We start from the raw sequence: 21,991 nt of genomic DNA on the forward strand, positions 1-21,991 counted from the left end.
ATAAAGTCTGACATGTTGAGTGTCCCTTGGAGTGTCTAATGCAGCTGTAGATGCTTGGTCCCTCTCAGTTGGTGCAGACAGTAATATAGTGAAGTATACTGCAAGGAGTGTGGTGTGGGGTCCTTTCCCCAGGAACAATACGCATAACCAGGGAAGAGTTAAAACAAAACACAACCTAGTATATCCATGCAGTTACTGAAATTTATTCCTTAAAAAGATATTTGGTCATGCATTGTGATCAAGAAAGCAGCTGAAATTAGGGAGGAAAACAGAATCTGAGATCATCAGAGCTGCTCTGGTGCTGAAATGGAGCCTTTAAAGAAATGTAAATACAACTTACTCCCACTTTAGGGCTACTTTATTCTGCCAGACCAGCATAAAGGGATCTTTAGTTTAAAATGAGAATCATTCTAATGAGTCATGTAATGACTCCGCAGACATTCTGAAAGCCAGGGGAGTAGGAGCTGCTCCATCCATCTCTCACAGTGTCCATCTCAACCTCTGAGGCCTCCTGCCAACATTGCCTCAGCAGAGGACTCTGCATGTTGGGAAATAAAAATTGCAGTGGGCCTGGCCCACTTCCCAAACAGATTACCACAGCAGCCAGGGTGGCAGGCTGGGGGGGAGAGACACCCCCACCTGCTGCACCTGTCTCTCCAGGGGGCTGAAGGGCACATCTTGCCACTAGTGCTAGGCCTGGGGAGAAAGAGAGGGCAGGAGAAGAAGGATCTTTATTTACAGTTTCTATGGAGGGAGGAGGCAGCTCCTTGCCCCTGTCCCTGCCACAGGGGGTGTCCCTGCTGTAGTGTAGCTAGGGCCCTGGATTGCCTGTAGGTACATGCAGCTGCAGTAACACAGTGTGGGTGCAAACTAGAAGTACAAATGGATATAAGTGTTGCATGTACAGTTTTGAAAATGAGGCCCAACATGTCAATGAGAGCTGTAGCCTGCACTATGTTTAATAGCATTTAGTGGACATCAGCATGATAAATATGGTGGCTGTTGGCAAAAGATAACGTTTTATTGGAATACCCCAGCTGCCAGAGAAAGCAGCACCAACAGCTATGGAGAAACAAAGCCGGTGTTTTGACTCTCATCTCTCAGTATCTGGAGGGTCATCACAGCCTGCTTGACCACATTTGCATTGCTATGGCTACAAAGTTTTTCCAAGGTTTCTTTAATGTTGTCCTCTTCTACTTCTTGTTTCAAATCACCTGAAGGGAGATCAAACACAGACTTCAATGACATGCATTAGTCCAGACTCTGAAGGAGATACTACAATGTAAGGATGTATTACAGCCGCAGGTTAACTCCGCTGTGTTTTATTTAAATACAAACTTATTTAGAGTCTCACTTGGGATGATGATTTTTGGAAAGAAGTTAACTTATTTGCAAGTGTTAACTAATTGCCCTGTATAAATATCTTTTCTTTTATTACTTCACCCTTCCCAGAAGACCTAGTTGTAAAATAATAATTTTTCAGAATGTATTACAACAGCCATGCTCCTGCCTCCACCTCGTGCTTTATATTTTGCTTCAGCATTTTATACCAGGAAGATTTGACACTCAGCATCAAAATTAAAAGATGTCTGTAGCGTGCTAATGAAATAGACCACTGAGAAAATCTTTACGGGTCAGATCCCCAGCCGCTGTAAACCAGCACAGCTCCACTGAAATCAATAGAGCTTTGTTGATTTATACCAGCTGAGGATCTGACCTACCTGGTTTATGGTTCAGCAGTCTGGGTCCATGGGGTGGTATGAGGACTGGATATAATAAATGGGAAAAAGTCTGCCCAGACAATAGATTTTTAAACTTAGAAATTCTTGGGTTTTCAAAAAATATTTAAAAATCTGGAACCCACTTTCAGGTTTCCCCTGAACCATTCTAGAAAAATGTGGATAAAAAAAATCAGAACTATTCGGGCAGACTCTCTATTGACACATAGCAGACTTAGAGCCAGCTTAATCGGGCAGCTGGGGATTCCTCCCAGGAGAGGAATTTCTAGGCAGCATGGTGCCAGCATGGCAGTTGTTTGTCCACACCCCTCCCTAGCCTCTGTGTAGGGGACAACATGGCTAGGAGATGGGGGGTGGGGTCAGCGAGCCAGTATATCTTGAGCTAATTGGTTGCAAGGCTGTCGTACACATTTTGCTTTGGGTATGAGAGCTGGTGCATGCTAGCCCCAAAACTGAGGGAGCATGAAGGTGTCTGTGTTACTTTGCTCCCTCCTCTAGACTTTTGACTCTTGACTCCATCACAGGTAGTTCCAATGACATCAGTGGACTTCTCACAGGGAAAGGTGGTATCCCATGAGAGGAAGAATGGCTGTCTGGTCCTTACCTGGCAGAAAGAAATAAACCTCTGAGTCTTGCTGCTGCTACTTTGTTGTTTGGATGCAACCTCGCACCTGGTTGAAAATACTTAGTGACACAGTTTTTGTAATGTCACAGTAACAGACATGGACAGGCGTTTAGTGCCAAAGTGAAATTACCTGAATTAAGAAGGCTGCACAGTAGGCCCATTGAATTATATTTCACCTCTGGACCTGTGCTCTCATCTTGTAGAAGCTTATGTAAGCTTCGAACTAGTCTCGACTCCTTAAGTGACTCTTCGATGACTTCTGAAAATAAAATTAGAATTATTTCCATGACATCTTATGTTTTCAATGAAAAATTCTTGGGTAACTTGCATATGAAAAATGAGGGTCTGTCAAACAAGATAGAAAACAGCTGACTTGCCTTAATGCAGATATAAGGCCTGGTCCAGTGAAGTGCTGAGCACCCCCCAGCACCTCACAGTATCAGACCCATAGAACAGCTCAGCCGGAGGTAGTAAATTTTCTACATCATGGCTTAATTCATATGTATCAATCTTTACTAGCCTTCCCTCACATTCTCATAGTTGTGGGTAGCTGACTTAATCTTCTGTATATAGATCTTTTTCTGACTTGACCAATGCTGGCAGCACTGATCCATGTCTAAGAGTACATTCCTTTCTGGCTTTAGTCCATGATGGAGCTTAGCATTAATATTGGCTTCTTGTAGTTGGGTCTTAAATGCAATCGTTGTTGTTCTTCTGATTAGACTGTAAGATCTTCAGGATAGTGTCTTTTATGTCCTATATAGGCAGCACGAATCTTAATAAATATCAAGCCCCATTTTTTCAAAGGTGCTGAGCAACCGCAAATCCAGTTGAAGCTGACGGGAGCTGTGAGTGCTCCATGCTACTAGGAATCCAACCTATTAATTGTAACTGTGAAGAGGAGGGTATTTCTTTCATTCAGAGCTTTTGCAGGATCTTTTAGCCTATTTTGTTATTTATACTTTCTCAAGTCTATCCAAAATGCCTCTGCTACAGTCCTCTTCCTATCTACCCTGACACTACTTTATCCTTGAATCATCTTGCCTGTCATTTAAGAATGAAGGCCCAAACTAATTTTGACTCCACTAACATCTCTACACTCCTTTCCCCTATTAAAATTCTTGCTTCCTCTCTACTCTTCCTGATTCTCCCTTTGTCATGATCTTGGTTTCATGCCCTCTAACACACTGCCCAACAGGTATCAAATAACTTCTTGTCCCTATCTACCAAGCATCCTCGATTCTTCAAATCCCACCCCAAAACCAACCGCTTCAAGAAATCCCTTGTTTCTGCTTCTTACTGGTAATCCCCAGTCCCTCTGCTTCTGTCCTGTTGACAGTAAAATAGACCATAATCTTTTCAAGGCTAGGAATATACCTTACATAAATTCTGTAAATCACTGTGCAAATTAACAGGGCTATAGAACACTTGTATAAATAACAAGAACAACATCTTAAATGATTACTCAGGCCAATGTTCTGGGGGAGGGAGGATACCTAAATTAATTGCAGATGCTATGGCCAGTGCAATCAGAGCTTCATTCTGCATGATAACATGTTCGCTTGTTGTCATGGAAACCAGGTGCTTCACTCCTTGTGCCTGCTGGATGGCTTTGACTACTTCCTGTTGTCAGTCAAACAAAAGAAATGTGTCAGGTGAAAGGATCACAAACCAAAAGCTGAGGCACAAATAACACTGAGGTTACAAAAGGAAATCACGGTTCACCCCTGAAAGTCTCTGAATTGATTGGAAATGGTTCCCCTGCCATCACTGAAGCGCTATTCTGGATACATTCATTGTATTTTGCCTGCACTGCCAAAGAGAATTTTTTGTCAGCATTAGTCATTCACCTGAGCTTGAAAGCCACCTTGCGTTCCTTTAGCTGAAATAGCAATGTTTAGAGGTACTTCCCTTTTCTTTTACTCTTGTGGTTCCTCATGGTCAAGCTTTTAATTATTAAAGCTTCTAAATTAGTAGTGACTCATTTTTACTTTATTCCACTTTATGCAAAGTACAGCTCCATTTTATATCCTCTGTATAATCAATCAGAATAGCCTTAACATAAGCAACAAAGCCTTTGCTAACATATCAACAGCATATTGTCATCAGAAAACCTGCATTCATCCCTCCCTGAAGCAAGGACTAGGCAGCCTCCGTGAACTCTTTAGAATTTCTGAAAGAGATTTTGGTATATGACACAGGTGGTTTTTTTCAGCTGTTTGTGTTTTGTTTTTTTAATATTGGTTTCATGTTTGAACATGGTAAAATCTTTATGAGAAAGAAGATTGTACCTAGGATGCTTGATGGAGGAGTCAGGAACTGGTATTCAGTTAGGGTGTTTTTCTCCTCTAGGCTGCTGGTTCAAATCCAGCCCAGCTTGCTGAGTGACTGAAAGTTATTACCAGCTGATGTCTGAAATTAATGTGAATTAAGTCCATTCCCATTGACAGGTGTCCATATCACAGAACAGCTACCACGCATGCACTAGGTGACTCCCTTATGGGTAGTTTCAGCAAAAAGGACTGTGTGGTTATGAGGGGTGATCGCTCTCCTACCCCAGAAAGGAGTCCGTCCATCTGAGGCATGTTGGAGGGGTGGTATGGAAAAGCTTGTACTGATTCTGTGTGTGCTGTCAGCAAGCACACAGCAACAAGGATGCCAGCCTGGCAGTAAGCACTCTTGACAATTAAAAAAAAAAATTATACCACTAATTTCATACTTGGGATCTGCTGTGCCGCAAGAGCGATGCCAGCAATCTGTTTGCTTCTCCACGAACACCAGCGTGCTCCTGGGCATCACACCATTGCACAAGTCTGTTGATCAGCAGGGGGTCCTGTCCTAGCATCTCTGCACTGTCAGCTGAAAAGAGAAGAATGGCATGTCCAGGTGTTTACTCAGAGCCTGTAGCACAGAGGATGCAGTCTAAAAGAGAATCCTTGCGGATGTCTAATTCTGCTGATGACCTCACTTGCCCTACTGAAGGACACTGCTGTTTGGTTTGCAGGGTACCACACTCTACAAACAAGCTGTTTGGGACTATAGTACACTTGTGAGTCAGACATAAGACGTTCTAAGAAATTAAAAAGTTGTTGAATGTTAAAACGGGGGAATGAGAGTCAGGCTTCCTGGCACTTGGACAAAATCCCAGTTGTTATAAAACTGGCTTGCTCCATTGAAGTCAATGAGGCTACACTGATTTATGGCAGCTAGGCTTCTGGCCTAGCCACTGACTTACTGTGCAACCCTGGGCTAGTTACTTAAGATATCAATGCAGGAATACCAGAATGGGGAGCAGGGGTCATGGCCCCATCACTTTAAAAAGTGGGAGGCCCTCCCACTTCTTGTTGGCTATAAGGTTGAGCGACAGGAGGGAAAGGGCAGAGACGAGCAAGCGGGGCGCGAGGTCTATATTCCAATGCCTCTAGCACAATCTTTATTTGTATTGTGGTAGTGCCTAGAAGTCCTAGTCATGGACCAGAACTACTCTGTGCTTGGCGCTGTACAAATGAAAAGATGGTCTGTGCCCTAAAGAGCTTATAATATAACTAGGACCGTATCTAGAATATGACTTTTGGGTGCTGCCATAATGCACCCAAGAAGAAAGGAGGGCTGTCTGGAAAACAATTCCATCTTGTGCAAAATTTTGAGATTTTGAAATTTTGTTTTTGTTCAGCATTGGCACAAAATAGAGACCCTATGAATTGTTTGCAAAAAAAAATCAGAGCTACACGCAGACAGAGCTAGGGTTACCAACCCTTCAGGATTGTCTAGGGCAACATCTCTCAAACTGGGGGCTGTGGACCCCTGGGGGTCCGTGAGGGCACTCCAGGGGGTCTGTGGGCCCTGCTGATCAACTTCTCCCTCTCCTTCCTAGCTCCTCCTACACACCAGGGAACAGCTGTTCAGCGGTGTGCAGGAGGTGCTGGGACAGGGCATGCTAGGGGGAGGCAGCAGAAAGAGGTGGGTACGAGGAGGGGTGGGGCCTTGGGGAAAGGGGGGGCTTGGAGGTCCACGAAAAAATTTAAATCAAAATGGGGGGTCCTTGGGTTGCTGAAGTTTGAGAACCACTGGTCTAGGAGACTCCAGGAATTAAAGATTCATCTTTAATTAAAAATTATGTTGTGAATCAACCTCCAGGAATATGTCCAACCAAAACTGGCAACCCTAGCCAGAGCCCAGAATAACCAATAACTGGTGATTAGGGCACACCTATGGGATGTGGAAAACCCAATTCAAGACCCTGCTCCAAATCAGGCAAGAGTAGGAACCTGAACCTGGGTGACATCCAAGGTGAAACTCTTAACCACTGGGCTATTGGCTTTTCTGGGGGTGGGTGGGGTGTCTTTTGTCTATAACCATCCATTCAGGACGTAAGAAAACTTCTGGACAAAATTTTCATCAAAACTTATGCTTTTGCAAAAAAAGTTTAGGTTTTGACAAATCAGCACCTGGGGGGCATTGTCCAAAAATTCAGCACCAGTTCTACCTAAAACTTCAGAAAAACCTCTCCAGTGCATCATCAAGGACCTACAACCTATCCTGAAGGACGACCCATCACTCTCACAGATCTTGGGAGACAGGCCAGTCCTTGCTTACTGACAGCCCCCCAACCTGAAGCAAATACTCACCAGCAACCACACACCACACAACAGAAACACTAACTCAGGAACCTATCCTTGCAACAAAGCCCGTTGCCAACTGTGTCCACATATCTATTCAGGGGACACCATCATCGGGTCTAATCACATTAGCCACACGATCAGAGGCTCGTTCACCTGCACATCTACCAATGTGATATGTGCCAGCAATGCCCCTCTGCCATGTACATTGGTCAAACTGGACAGTCTCTACGTAAAAGAATAAATGGACACAAATCAGACATCAAGAATGATAACATTCAAAAAACAGTTGGAGAACACTTCAATCTCTTTAGTCACTCGATTACAGACCTAAAAGTTGCAATTCTTCAACAAAACAACTTCAAAAACAGATTCCAATGAGAGACTGCTGAATTGGAATTAATTTGCAAACTGGATACAATTAACTTAGGCTTGAATAGATACTGGGAGTGGATGGGTCATTACACAAAGTAAAGCTATTTCCCCTTGTTTATTCCCCACCCCTCACCATTCCTCAGATGTTCTTGTCAACTGTTGGAAATGGCCCACCTTGATTATCACTACAAAAGGTCCCCCCCCCCCGCCACCCTGGCTCTCCTGTGGTAATAGCTCACCTTAAGTGATCACTCTCATTACAGTGTGTATGGTAACACCCATTGTTTCATGTTCTCTATGTATATAAAGCTCCCCACTGTATTTTCCACTGAATGCATCCAATAAAGTGAGCTGTAGCTCACAAAAGCTTATGCTCAAATAAATTGCTTAGTCTCTAAGGTGCCACAAGTCCTCCTTTTCTTTTTGCGAACACAGACTAACAGGGCTGCTACTCTGAAACCTGGAAATTCAAAGTTACTCAGGAGAAAAATTAAATAAACTTTCTCAAACCTCAGAAGAACACTTTTTTCTTTGTCAGACTTAATTCAAAATTTTGAACAATGTTTGCAGGAGGTTCTTATTTTGTCTGAACCTATTCACCCATCCGTCCTTATCAGACCAGAGTCTTCTCATGAGATACCAAGATGTCAGGAATTCTAATCTTTGTGGGTGTCATGCAGAAACAACTCACTCGATAATCCTCTTTATAACCAAATGAGCCTCTAATTGTCTGCAGTAACTCATGAAGCCTTGTGCTTCTGAAGAAAATGGCTGCCACAACCCTTAAAAATTCCGACAACAGCAAAAGAGAGATTATGCATGATCCTGATGAACTCCTTTGATATCCATATAGTTGTAACACACACAGTTCCACTGGAACATTATTGCAATTTAACTTAATTAAAGCCACATTGTTACAAAGTGCTACTGATTAAAAATGGTTAGAAGCTGGAAAGTGCTACTCAGTGCAAAAAAAAGTGCTTGCAAAAGGGGTACTGAGGCATATAAAGTCTTTTGTTCTTACTAAATATAATGCTGTCTAGGGATCCACTCCTGTGAAGGTCTGAGCACCACCAGGCAAACGTTTAGTGCCTCAGTCCCCATTGCCCGCAATAGAAGTGGAGGGCATTCAGTACTTTTGTAGGATCAAGTCTTAGAATTCCACACAAAAAAACACCAGAGATAAACCTGGAGGTGTCTTTTCAATGTATACTTTTAGGAGATGAGGTAGGAGCAAAAGATGAGATGCAACTTGCTTCACCTCTCCTAAGCCTCAATGTAAAAGTAGAGTGCCCATCCACGTGGTCACAGAAGCATTTAGTGCAGCAATTAATAGTTGGGAGGGGTGCACAATCCCTTGTGCCCCATAGCCATAGGATATAGCTACCCAACCTCCCTTAACACTCCCTCAGCTCCTCTCTACACACCAGCCACAGTGGTCATAGAACAGACCTGTCCTTTCTATTGTGTTTAAGCTTTAGGTCTAGCTTGTAGTTTGAGATTCAGTTGACTTTAAAGATTGATTGATTTATTTTAGCTTTTCAGGAGTGAGGGCAGTGTTGGTTGACTTCTTTGGTTGCCATGGGGCCATGATGTACACACTTAAGAAATCCAGGATTAAGAGGTGTTCCTTCTTGCCCTGCAATATTCCCTGCTTCATCTGGGCATGAAATGTGACTTTTATGTCTTGACTAGAGTGCATTTGGTACAGGCTGTTTGCCAGGTCTACTCAAAAAGTGTCCAATAGGAGGGCATTTTATATTTTTCTTCCATTTTCTCTCAGCCCCAGAATACTGAGGAACGGTGGACAGGACAAAGTCAGAGTGGCAGCATAAGCATGGCAGAACTGGTTCTCAGAGCTTCTGGACCTGTCCAAAGATCACCCCCATTCACTTCTTCTGCATGAGGATCTCTTCACCCAGCAGAATGACAGACTTTTCACTCACTACTGTAAGTCACCTCCCGTGAGAGAATGGCAGTGGTTTCAAGGCCAGAACTGTTTGTATTTGTTTCAAGAGATCAGAGCAGTCCGGTTAGAGTCCAGACAGCTTTCTTTTAAGAGGTGCCATGTTGGCAAATAAAACCAGTTTAAAAGGCTTGCTCAAGGCAGAGGCCCTGACCCAGTTTCTTATCCAGTTGGACTTTCTGTTGACTCTGCTGGCAATAAAGCACTCTAAGCCTAAGTCTAATTAGACACCATTTAGAAGGAGAGACTCTTTATATCTTCAATTTATGGAATGTGGGGCTTGTGTAAATCGTGCCCACTTCCTAACATCCAGCTATTGCTTAAAAAGCTACTGTGGCCATGGGGCTAGGTGCATAAATCTGTCAGTGTGGCTCCACCAGCAATACATTGGGGGAACGAGTTACTGTTGGGAAGTACCTCCTTTTGGTGGTGTGATGCTGACAGTGATAAGCACAAAGGCATCTAGCTTGCTATAATTAGAGAGAAACATGCCTTTCTCAATTCTGTGAGCATCAGCATGCCCAGCAATTGTCAGAGTAATGAATTTACAATAGATAATGCAATTAACTAATTTAGTAGGGACTTGTTACACATTTCATGAGAGTGTTTCATGCGGTGTTAATTAAGGTCAATGTTGGCTCATGGGTAAACAGAACATAAGGCAATTAAAGACGGGCAGCTTCTGCACTTACTACCATGGAAGGATAAAACTTAAGTAGCATTTTAGATTTTCCCTACTCTACACTAGAATATGCTACATTATTTCAAAATCAGAGGAGGATTCTTGTTTCAGCTATTGCTGTCTCATTGGGGCCAATTTCTGATCTCACTTATACCAATGTAAATCTAAAATAATTGAACTGAAGTCACTGGAATCTTATAGGCGTACAACCAGTGTGAGCAAGAGCAGAAGCTGCCTCTTAGTGTTTTGTAATTCAGGGCTTATCCTAATGTTACTTAATTTCCTAAAAGTATCCTCTGATGCCTGTCATCTCAACTCTGAAGTTGTCACCTTTAACATTCTTCAAATAATCATAATAGACTGAATATTTTAGTAACTCTCTCCAAAGCATGAGAAGAAAAAATAGTTTTATTATGCTAAATTTCCTTGTAGTTTGTAATGTCATCCATCTACTGTGGTCAGATGCAAATGGAAACTTTCTATTGAATTAAAGATTTTTGTACTGATCACACAGATTCTAGGCCTGATTCTCCATTGCCTTGTACCTGGTGTATTCATTTGCAAATTGCTGACAAACCAACTGTGGTACTTTATATGAGGCGGTAGAGAATCAGCTCTTTGTTTTCCCCACATAGCTGATGAATCCATGTGAGTAAAGACCTTACTCTGCGTGTGCCAGCAATCTGTGACAGTTCTGAAATGGGAACCCATCACTCAGTTTTCTGGATTTTTTTTTCCTTGTTCTGGTCCTTAAACCTAATGCACAAGTCTGTGAGGAATATTGTTCTAGGTTATCTGCTCATGTGCACTGAAATAACTAAGATATCTCAAAAGCACGGGGTTTGCTTTCCCATGCCATGATATTCTGGTAGGACATTGTCTGGTTTGTGTCAGGATGAATCACCATATGATGGTAAATGGAGAGCACAAATTTCAAACTTGGATGCCTAAGCTGAGCGCCCATTCCTGCATCTTGGTTCTCAGAATGGCAATTAGATACATAAAATGAGTTTGTCATACTTTATGCCCATCTGTGTAGCCAACTGTAGGCTTTGGGCTTCCAAACATGGAATTGAAGCACATGGTATCATCCTGTTACAATGCCCAAGAGAGATTCCGGTCTTTTGAAGATATGCAGCCAGACTTGCAGGATGTAGGATAAATCTGTAAGAATCAGGACTGTACAGAAATGTTTTAGAGTGCTAGAAACCTTCCCCCCCGACACACATCTTCTCGATCCTTTATATTCCCCAATTCTACTGTTCACTCACTTTAAACTGTCAGATTATAAAGCTTTGGCCCAATTATACTAATTTTATGCTGACGTAACTCCATTAAAAATCTCTTGTTCAGGCCTTAGTTATTTCTCACTTAGATTTTTGCAACCTATTATTTCAGGCCTCTCCATATCTTATCTATTGCTGTCAAAATGTTTGAGTTTTTTGCTCAAGTGGACTTGACACACCGGACAAAATTCTCTGCTGTTTTAACTCTGCTGGTTTAGTGGAGTTATCTGCCGAGCATTTGGCCCATTGACTTTCCACATTTCCAAAGTGTATTTTCCCTTTCATTTGTAGCTTGCAAAACATTTCAAGGTGACATTAGTCTGTGCTCAGCAATTCTCTACCTTGACCATCTATTAACATTCGCAGTGTTCCAAGAAGTTTAAACTGCACAGGAGCCATCTCTGATCTCAAAAGCATCTGGATCCGCTCTGCTACGCCTTCCTCCAGCATCTGGACCTTGTTAGCAACTAGAAAATGGAACCAGAAAGAGAGAACTTAATCATTTTGGAGAACGTGAACTTGTAGCTCAAATACTACAACGATGAAGACCATACAAGTTAGATATATTCAACTGACAGTTGCTTTTTCTGTGGTTACTAAACATTGACAAGTGGTAAGCCTTGGTTCAAATAAAGGTCAGAATTGTCTAAACCTTTTGGTCTTATACTGAGCTACACATATCACAGGAACAGTGTTCTTGTGAAAACACATTCACTCACTCACTGCTTTTTCAAACCTGTTGGAATGCGAGGCCAGGGTTCAGAAAATTGTGCTCTCTGTTTGTTTATCCCTATCCAAGAGGAGATGCAGTAAAAATAATTTATGTTAGTTTGGAGGGTGAAGTGCCTTTGTATTTAAGATACCTGATGCTTTTGTTGCCGATACCATTGCTTCTCTGCTCTCCTTCCCTTACTAATCCTGTTTCTCTGCACCACTCTTTAGTGCAATAATTCCTGGTAATGATCAGAAGCTTCTCTGGAAAAAACCTGAACGCGGCTTAACTCAGCTACCAAAGTCTTTCTACAAAGTAATGTTATCCTCCCCTTCTGCATGTTTTTGTCTTTCCTGGGGCAACTGCATCAGGCAAGAATCCTTCTGTCCTTTCCCTTACTGACCTTGCATGCATGCCAAGAAACAGACACTAACTGTTAATTACCTTGTTTGTAATTTCCTTTGGTTCCAGTAGCACAAGCTCAAACCCCAGTCTCTTGATTGTAGTAGAATTCACCAGGAAACCCCTCTCTCTATTACTCAGTTTGAATCAATTAAAAAGACACCTCTTGTGCCCATCCATAAGTTTTAGAACGTATCTAATTGATTTCCATCTTATGTTCTGTTTGACTTCCCTTGCAGTTTTATCTTATGCCCCGTTAAAGGTGTAGCCTGTGTAGTATTAATGCTGAGGGGAAGTATGTCCTCAGTATGGGGGCTCTGCTGATAATTTCCATATTTTGAGGCTTGCTTTAATGGCGATGGCTAGCAAAGACCTGGGATGAGAATAGGATTTCACAGAATTTATAAGTGCTGTGTTCCGTACATTACTGCTCCTTTTAAGTAAATCACAGTGTGTGGATTTTCTTTCTTTCAACATTCTCCAGTTGCTTTCATTAGTTCCTTTCATGCAGCCTCTGGCAACTGATAGATTTCTTTAGTTAGCCTCCATCTATGATTTTTTTCCTTTTCATGTTCTGATGCACAGCTTTTTAGTTTCCCAGAAGAAACTCACACTTCAAAAGATCATGATTTGTTTGTAATAGACATGTGAACAACGAAGATCACCAAAATTAAATTAGACTCTAAATCAATGCACAAATATCTGATAACACATAGTTCAGCACATTAAAGTACAACCGCACAAGCCATTAAGATTGGCTGGCATTTGGTCTGTCCTAGCAAGGAAGGATACAGGAGGAATTAAACTGCAGCTTGATACACCCTATAAACTGTACAAGGTCTGGGTCATTCGCGGCTTGGTTAAGAAACCTCCAAGGAACATTTAGGTCCTATACTACAGAAAGTGGGACTGGGGAGTCACTGAAGGGGGTTCTTCCTCTTGAGTCCATATCATACCAATGTCCCAGACTGCTGTTTAGGAGAATTGAGCACTGGAAGAGCTATCTTTCAGATGAGAGATTGATCAATGTCCTCGCTACTTGTAATCATTAAAGATCCCACAGGACATAGTACAAGAATAAAATCAATGAGAGTTTTTGAAGTTTTGAAAATCTCACCCTACAGTCTAATGTCGGTAATTACATCATGCCTACCTAAATTACCCTCACTGTTTCAGCTGGATAAGGTATTATTTCTCCCTTCCCGGCTTAAAGTGTTGTGTAGTATTGCTCTGCACTGTTAAACAGCTGTTAAATTTCCTCCCAGAGACTGCAGCACCAGTGTTTGTATTCCAAGGTCAGACTGTTTGTAAAGAGTCTGCCTTGTGCTACTGTACATAGTGCAGCATTGAGGGAAGGAGAGCTCCACAAGAGCCTAGGAAGGAGCTTTTTTAAAAGCAGATGCAGAATAAGTACTGTCATTGCCAAGCCAGAGCCTGTGCACATAATCCTAAGGCTTAGCCACTGAAGGGGACAGGTTCCTGGCTAAAGTCAAGCAGAGAGACAGTGGAAGGTCAGTATTAAGGAGTCCAAGAATTGGAGAGCAGAAACTTTAGGTTAGTTCACGTGCAAAGGCACAGTCAGATGATCAGCAGAATGTGATGTCTGTAGAATAATTTATTAATTTTTGCTATATAATTATATAATTTTTGCATGGGTATTATCTCAGCATTTCTGTGCTAGAAGGCTTCCCTGAAATGGGAAGTAGTGCTCAACCATCTGTTACTTCCAGGTTATGACTAATAAAGCACCTTTCTTTGCTTTAATCATTTGTCCTTCTCTGTGCTCCCTCACCACAATGTAAGAGCTTCCGTGTAGGAGGGTAGGTATATGACTTGTCTGGGATTTATATGCCTGCATAGCATGGACATCTTGTGCATTTGACCCTGTTACACACTTGTAATTAAACCTACTTTGCAGTAATAGCCATGTATGTCATGCAATGCCAGATTGTTCTTAAATGAAAGAAATATGGTTTAGCTATAGAGCTGGGTAGGAACTGGATTTTCCATTTTGTGGGAAATTCCATTATTTAAAAAAAATTCTGTTCCAAAATTGATCAAAAGCAAATAATGAAATTTCCCAAAACATTAAATGTTTTGATTAAAAAATAATTTGGATTTTTGATCCTTTAAAACTTGTAAAAACTTGTTTTGGAAAGTTGTTTCAAAAACTGAAACAGTGAGTTCCAAGAATGTCAAAATGGGACGTTTCAACAGTATTGAAAAGCTTCATTTTATTTTTTTTCTGAACAAAATTGTCAGAAACATTTTTAAACACTTTGATTTTGATTAAAAACAGCTCTAGTTAAATATCCCATAAAAATTGTTGTACACTTTTAGCACCAAGAAACACCTGTATGTTGGGCTGTGTCGACTAACGTGTCCACACACACACACACACACACACACTAAATATATATATATGCATGCACTGGTTTATGCAAGATGTTACATTAGGAAATTTTAGAAAATTTATCCTCTTCACCTTTCAAATGAATATCACCAGTTTAGAACAATTGACCGGGCCTGTGCTATGAAGTACATTGCATTAAAAAAACCCCACAAAAATACACACACACACACACACACACACACATATATATATATTATGGCCAACTTTATCACTCTAGTTTGATCAACATACAGGCCCCATGCTGTTCACCAGGGTACCTAAATTTAAACATGAGTATTGAGAGAAATAAATGAACTTCTGAAATGAAACTCATTTTCTTCAGAGAGAAACCATTTACCAAATATTAAAAGGAGGCAGTGGAGAAGAGGCACAAGATCTAGCTAGTAATCAATAGAAGGATACAAATATATTCCATGGCATTAATTTTGATTTATTTTGACAAAGTCTTGGACATTTTTATCATATAAAGTCAGCATTTTGTGCTCAGACAAGTTAAACAACCTGGTCAGTTTAGTATTGAAGAGGGGACCTCCAAGAACACCCTGTTGCTGCAGATAAGAGTAGAGTATTGGTGGCTCTGTAGTTGGCACTCTTTCCTCTGAGCCAGTGCTAAATCAGTGCCCCACCATCATTTTGGGTGGCACTGTACTGTTAGAAGTGTTCAGACAAATTAATTCCTGCTCTCAATTGCACTCCCGGACAGCAGAGCTGCGGTGTAGAACCAATGTTCTGATTTATTTATTAATGATCCCAAGAGCAGAAACTCTACACTGCAACATATAGGTCAAATTTTAACTCATTCTAAATTAGTATTGGTTTCAAAGAAGGAGAGGAGCGGTTTTGTAAAATCCCTTGAAGATATGTGATATAATTCCTTCCTGCTCCCTATGCTGCTTAAAGTGTATCTACTGTTCTTCATTTCCTGTCCTGTTATATAGTGTTTGTGTGACTATATGTTAAGCCATTTCAGTGGTGACTAATAAGATCCCCATGGATAATTTGAAGCTCCTTAACTTTCTGCACATACAATCATAGAATATCAGGGTTGGAAGGGACCTCAGGAGGTCATCTAGTCCAACCCCCTGCTCAAAAGCAGGACCCATACCCAATTAAATCATCTCAGCCAGGGCTTTGTCAAGCCTGACCTTAAAAACCTCTAAGGAAGGAGATTCCACCACCTCCCTAGGCAACGCATTTCAGCGTTTCACCACCCTTCTAGTGAAAAAGCTTTTCCTAATATCCAACCTGAACCTCCCCCACTGCAACTTGAGACCATTACTCCTTGTCCTGTCCTCTTCCACCACTGAGAATAGTCTAGAACCATCCTCTCTGGAACTACCTCTCAGGTAGTTGAAAGCAGCTATCAAATACATGAGTAGTCCTAGTAAGTTAGTCACATGCATGAGTTATTTTGCAGGAAAAAAAGCTCAGGTACCTGTCAGAATCTGAAAATGCACCAGAATCTGTGACTTCAGTGGATCTACACTAGGTATTGACCTGTCCCTCCATGGGCACCAGTTGTTTATGAATAGGAGATTGTCTACCAGCTCTGTACCTGGGATAGCAAGGTTTCGAAGGGCACTGAGTGCAGCATGTTGAACAGAAACGTCCCCATTCTCCACATGTTGCTCTAAAAGGTCCAAAAGCTGAAGTACCACTCCCAGCTGCACCATCCGTACACAGTTGCCGTCTTAAGAAAGAGGGGAAAAAAACATTCAGGAGGAGAGATGAGACACAGTGATAATTGTTATGCCCAGCAGTGTTCCACTGGGGAACGCCAGGAACTATTGGCCTGGATTTTTTGTGGTTCAACAGGGATCATGCTTTAGCAAGAGCAATGGCAATCCTTAGCTGCACAGAACTTGCCCTCATGCTCAGCAAAGGTGACCTTAAGCTACCTTTACACCTGCCCTGAGCTTGCTTCCAGTGCAAGTTAACTTATGTCAGCTAAAATGGTCTGCTAGGGCTTTGGACTCGCTGTCTGTAGGCCCCAGTTTACCCTCCAACAAGCCCCAATTCCATGATGGTAGAATCCTTTGCTTCCTCATTAGGGCAGCTTTAATGTCATTCAGTGCCACTTTAGAGGCACCAAGAGACCTTAGGAGCACTGAGGATCTAGCCCATCAAGTGTGATTCTGATCTCACACTGATTTTACACTGCTATAACTCCACCAACTTCAGTAGAATTACTGCTGATTAACAGGTGTGAGAAGAGAATTGGGTCCATAGTTACTTTAGCCTCTTCGGTGTAAGGGACCGAATTCTGATCTTGCATTTATTACACTGGTGAAATTCCCATTGACTTAATGAGTTACTTGTTTAACACTGGTGAGAGTCAGAGCAAAATAATCAGTCCCAAGAAATCCCTGCTTTGTATTGCACTTTCTCCAAATACCCTCCTTCATGATGTACTTATCTTGAAACTCTTATGCCTTTGTTTTCTGTATATTACACTGTGATGGGGTGTACCAACTATGCACTGGCCCAGCAAGGGTTAACCACACACTTTGCGCCTGGGAGGCCATGCCCCCTTGCCCTTGCTTGGCATGCTCCCAGTGGAGGGAGCATATAAAAGGAAGTAGCTCAGCTCACTCTGGGCTGACTGAGGAGGAGAGCAGATGTGTGCTACAGGCTCCTGCCAGAGTCCCAGCCTGAAGGGGCCAAAGATGCTGAATCCACTGTGGCACCCTGGCTGACCATGTAGGATGAGGGAGACAGGAAGCCGCTACCCTTTGAGGGACTACAAGATTTGGAGCCAAGGGTAGGCAGTGGCCCAGGGAATACATTTGCCGATATGAGAACCTGAAACCAAGAAGGCTGGTTCCACATGGCTCTGGGTTGGGACCCCGTGGAGTAGGGCAGGCTCATGTCCCCTACCCTAACCCCCCTTTGGCCTGAAACCCTGCTACATATACCTTTTATTTCTAAGAACCCTTTGTCATCAGAGCTGCTGCAGCCTCCTACAGAAGAGACATATGAAGTTGTGCTCTCAGGGAAACTTTCCTTTAGGTCCTTCTTGTTCTAATTTTTCTTAATCCCTGTCTTCCCTTAATTCCTGTGTGTCCAGGAAATCCTTCCCCAAGAAAGTGTTGAGTTACATGCCCTTTGGTGCAGTAGGGTGCCTATACTGCTAAAGAACAAATTTTTGCTAGTATAATTATTGGCCCAGAGGAAAAAAGTCATTTCTGGTATTAGTTGAACTTTGCTATAGTCAGGGCAATGCTTCCTACCCCTACCCCCTCTTAATGTAAACTCTGGTAAAATATAGGAAAGAAAACTGAGTACTGCATACCACAGGCTGGTATAAATCTGTGAAGTTCCATTCACTTCAATGAAGCTATACCAGATGAGGATCTGGCTCTAAAAGAGGGCTTAAATCAGGGGTGGGCAAACTTTTTGGCCCGAGGGCCACATCTTGGTATGAAAATTGCATGGCGGGCCATGAATGTTCATTAAATTGGAGTTGGGGTGCAGGAGGTAGTGAGGGCTCTGGCTGGGGGTGTGGGCTCTGGGGTGGGGGCAGAAATGAGGAGTTCAGGGTGCGGGAGGAGGCTCTGGGCCGGGGCTGGGGGTTGAGGTGCATGGGGAGGGGAAAGGCTCCACGTGGAGGTGCAGGCTCTGGAGTCAGGCTAGGGATGAGGGATTTGGGATCTAGGAGGGTGCTCCAAGCTGGGACCAAGAGGTTCAGAGGGTGGGAGGGGGTCAGGGGTGCAGGCTCTGGGCAGCGTTTACCTGAAACAGTGGCATGTCCCCACTCCAGCTCCTATATGGAGATGTGGCCAGGCTTTGTATGCTGCTCTGTCCTCCGGTACCGCCCCTGCAGCTCCTATTAGCCGCAGTTCCAGGCCAATGGGCATTGCGGGGGTGGCACTTGGGGTGGGGGCAGTGCACACAGCCCCCTGGCTGCCCCTAAGCATAGGAGCTGGCGGGGGGATATGCCGCTGCTTCCAGGAGCCTTGGCATGCACGCACGGCATGACTGCGGATCCCGCTCCCCAGCTGGAGCGCAGCAGCAGGGCAAGCCCCAGACCATGCTCCCCAACAGGAGCTCGAAGGTCGCTTTAAACCAGCTGGAGGGCCGGATGTGGCCCCTGGGCCATAGTTTGCCCACCCCTAGTTTAAATCCATTATACAGTCAACAAAATTATTTCAACTGATTTTTTTTCTTCAGAATTTCTCTCCCTGCAACTGATTGACCTTATTTAACTTCTTCTAAACTATAGGATTGTTCAATGCCTTTTCCATTGCAATGTCTATCTCTTCCTGATCTGTGCTGAGGGATGCAAGGTTCTTTTCGATGTGCGTGTCTCTAGCATCATTACCACCATTGCATTTCAGCTAAACTATGGTTTTTCCTTTGTTACATATCTCAGTTGAAACTTGTCAAATACGTGTGACGTTTAAAAGTGTACTTGTGTGAAAACCAACATTCCTTGTGATTTTGCGGATTTTATTCAAGAAAAATCTTAATTTCCATTCATGAATGCAGCTTTTAATGGTGACATTTTGTCTGTGATTTCTTGGAGATGCTCCCCTGCAAGATCCTGGGTATTTTGAGATCAGAGGCCTGAGAAAATTCACAAGTCTCTGGGTAGCCATGTATTATTTCTGGAAAGAAGTTAAGGATTTTGTTTGACAGAATGTTACAGGTAAAATATGTAGTGTGAGGTTTAATACTTTCAAGTCTATACTGAAATAGTCTCACTTCCACTGCACTTTTTTTTAAAAAAAATATACAGACTAGAGAGAGAAATGAGAATACCCTTCCTCCTCTAGTAATATGCAAACAGCCACAATTCCTTTAGTGGCCATCTTTCTTTGACTGTTGCAAAGCTCCCAAGAGGCTTTTTTTCTGTGGATTTTTACCTGTATGGTGTAAGCCTTGCATGCACCTTCAATTTAATGGTTCACAGTTAAAACTGGCTAGGAACTGTTATTTTCTCAGCTGCAAAAGCGGTCATCTTTTCACTGCCTCATCAGAGGTCCCTCAGCACTGCAATCAAATAGCCACAGGGTTTATTTACTTAGATTAAAGGCTGTGCATACATCAGCAGCACAGACTGAGGCCAGATAGGGATTATTCTTATTCTTCTACCCAGAATGTCTAATGTTGGGGGTGGAAGGGATGGCAGAGGGGGTCAAGGAATAAAAAAGTCATTCAGTCAAAGGTATTAAATCAGTTAACAAGTTTTTTAAAGGCATAGAGGACATTTCCAGTGAGCAATCATGTACAATGTTCACTGCTAGGTAAAATGCAATGAAGAACTCAAGCCTCAAGCCTGTGTGTGTGTGTGTGTGTGTGTGTGTGTGTGTGTGTGTGTGTGTGTGTGTGTGTGTGTGTGTGTGTGTGTGTGTGTGTGTGTGTGTGTGTGTGTGTGTGTGTGTGTGTGTGAGAGAGAGAGAGAGAGAGAGAGAGAGAGAACAGAAAGAGTTAGGGATGAGGCTATGTCATTTGTTAATGATGCCTCTCAACCATGTCCTTTGAATGTAAGTGCAGTTCGTTTCCTCTCCTATAGGCAATGCCATTTCTTTATGTACCTCTGCTTATAGTCCTTAGCAATCACTGTTGCTTTCTTTACACTGAGGGTACTTAGTGTGACAAAATGGTCTCCCTTGAAATTTCATCCCTAATTTCAAGCCACTCAATTTTTCTTCTGAAATGACTGTGGGTAAAATGTTCCAGAGCACATAAGTGTCTTTTGGAAATGGGATTTATACACTTAGGAACCTGTGTCACTTGGTGATTTTGGAAGTTTTATCCTACATCAGAATGAAGGGAAAGCCGGGTACACATAGAGCCCCTGGCATCAGGGGAATAGGGGGCACCCAGAACCCCTGGCAGGGGAGGAGAGAGTGGGTGGAATGCATGGAGTCCCTAAAATAAGAGCAGGAGGGGAGGGTTGCCTGGAGCCTCTAGTACAGGGGTCGGCAACCTTTCAGAAGTGGTGTGCTGGGTCTTCATTTATTCACTTTAAGGTTTTGTGTGCCAGTAATGCACTTAATGTTTTTAGAAGGTCTCTCTCTAGGTCTATATATTATATACCTAAACTATTGTAAAGTAAACAAGGTTTTCAAAATGTTTAAGAAGCTTCATTTAAAATTAAATTAAAATGCTGATCTTATGCCGTCGGCCCTCTCAGCCTGTTGCCGGCCTGTGGTTCCATTCATCTAGGCTGGCAGTGGGCTGAGCGGGGCCGGTGGCCAGGACCCCAGACTGGCAGCGGGCTGAGCAGCTCACCCCGCTGCCACTCAGGCCGCTGCTGGTCTGGGGTTCCGTCCGCCGGCTCCTGCCAGCGAGGGTCCTGGCTGCCAGCCCTGCTCAGCCCGCTGCCAGTCTGGGATCCTGGCCCTGCCCACAGAGTGGGTACCTACCTTCTCCCCTGGTTCTAGCCCATTCTCTTCCTCTCTCTCTGCACTGAGCTGAGGGTGGGAGTGCACTGAGCACAGGGCTGGGGGTGAAGGAGCAGGTTGGGGCAGGGTCTGGCCAGGAGCTACAATGAGGGAGGGAGCTCAGGGTTGGGGCAGGAGGTTTGGGTGTGGAGTGCTTACCTGGGCAGCTCCCATTTGGTGTGAGGGGTGCAGGTGGGAATGTGGGGAGGGAGGTGCAGGAGCTCCTGTTCAGGGCTCAGGGTGGGGGTAGGAATGTGGGGGGTGCAAGAGTCAGGGCATGGAGTGGGGGGGCTGTGAGGAGGGTGCAGGGGTCAGGGCAGAGGGGTGTGTGTGTGTGGGGGGGGGTCAGGGGTCAGGGCAGAGGGCTGGGGGTGTGGGCAAGAGTGGTTGGGGTGCTCCCAGCCCCCTGCCCAGAGTAGCTCATGGCAGGGGGCTGGAGGGGATATGCTCTGATTCCACCCCCCTTCCCCAAGGCCTCATCCCCACCTCTTCTCCGCCTCCTTGCCAGAGCGGCGAGCTCACTGCGGCTCCACTTCTCCCCCTCCTCACAAGGGCCATCAGTGGATCGGTGGCAGGGAGGGAGGGAGGAGGAGGGGCAGGAACCCAGCACGCTCGGGAAGAGGCAGGGGAGGGGGGAGCTTGCCTGCCCTCCAGCAGTAGCTGCAGACCAAGCTTCTTCACCGTGCTCCCCCAGGGAGGGGGCGCAGGGGGCAGAGAAGAGCGGGTCGGGGCAGGAAGGATTTTTAACGGGATACTGCTGCCTGCTGGGGTCTCGGCCTGGTT

The 21,991-nt window shown here is 43.7% G+C and overlaps 1 protein-coding gene across 1 annotated transcript in view; it reads right to left on the bottom strand.

The window, feature by feature from the left end:
* Positions 1 to 1,062: 1,062 nt before the first annotated feature.
* LOC144268183 (rap1 GTPase-GDP dissociation stimulator 1-like) overlaps positions 1,063 to 21,991 on the bottom strand; it is a 37,607-nt gene continuing 16,678 nt past the window's right edge. Inside the window, exons 9-14 of the mRNA XM_077822835.1 lie at positions 16,375 to 16,509; positions 11,634 to 11,759; positions 5,084 to 5,223; positions 3,861 to 3,987; positions 2,495 to 2,623; positions 1,063 to 1,214 (exon numbers count right to left, since the gene is read on the bottom strand). Of these exons, the coding sequence (XP_077678961.1) occupies positions 1,063 to 1,214; positions 2,495 to 2,623; positions 3,861 to 3,987; positions 5,084 to 5,223; positions 11,634 to 11,759; positions 16,375 to 16,509 (809 nt within the window). The remainder of the gene's footprint in view (positions 1,215 to 2,494; positions 2,624 to 3,860; positions 3,988 to 5,083; positions 5,224 to 11,633; positions 11,760 to 16,374; positions 16,510 to 21,991) is intronic.

Source organism: Eretmochelys imbricata, chromosome 7, assembly GCF_965152235.1.
Source record: "Eretmochelys imbricata isolate rEreImb1 chromosome 7, rEreImb1.hap1, whole genome shotgun sequence".
Lineage (NCBI taxonomy): Eukaryota > Metazoa > Chordata > Testudines > Cheloniidae > Eretmochelys > Eretmochelys imbricata.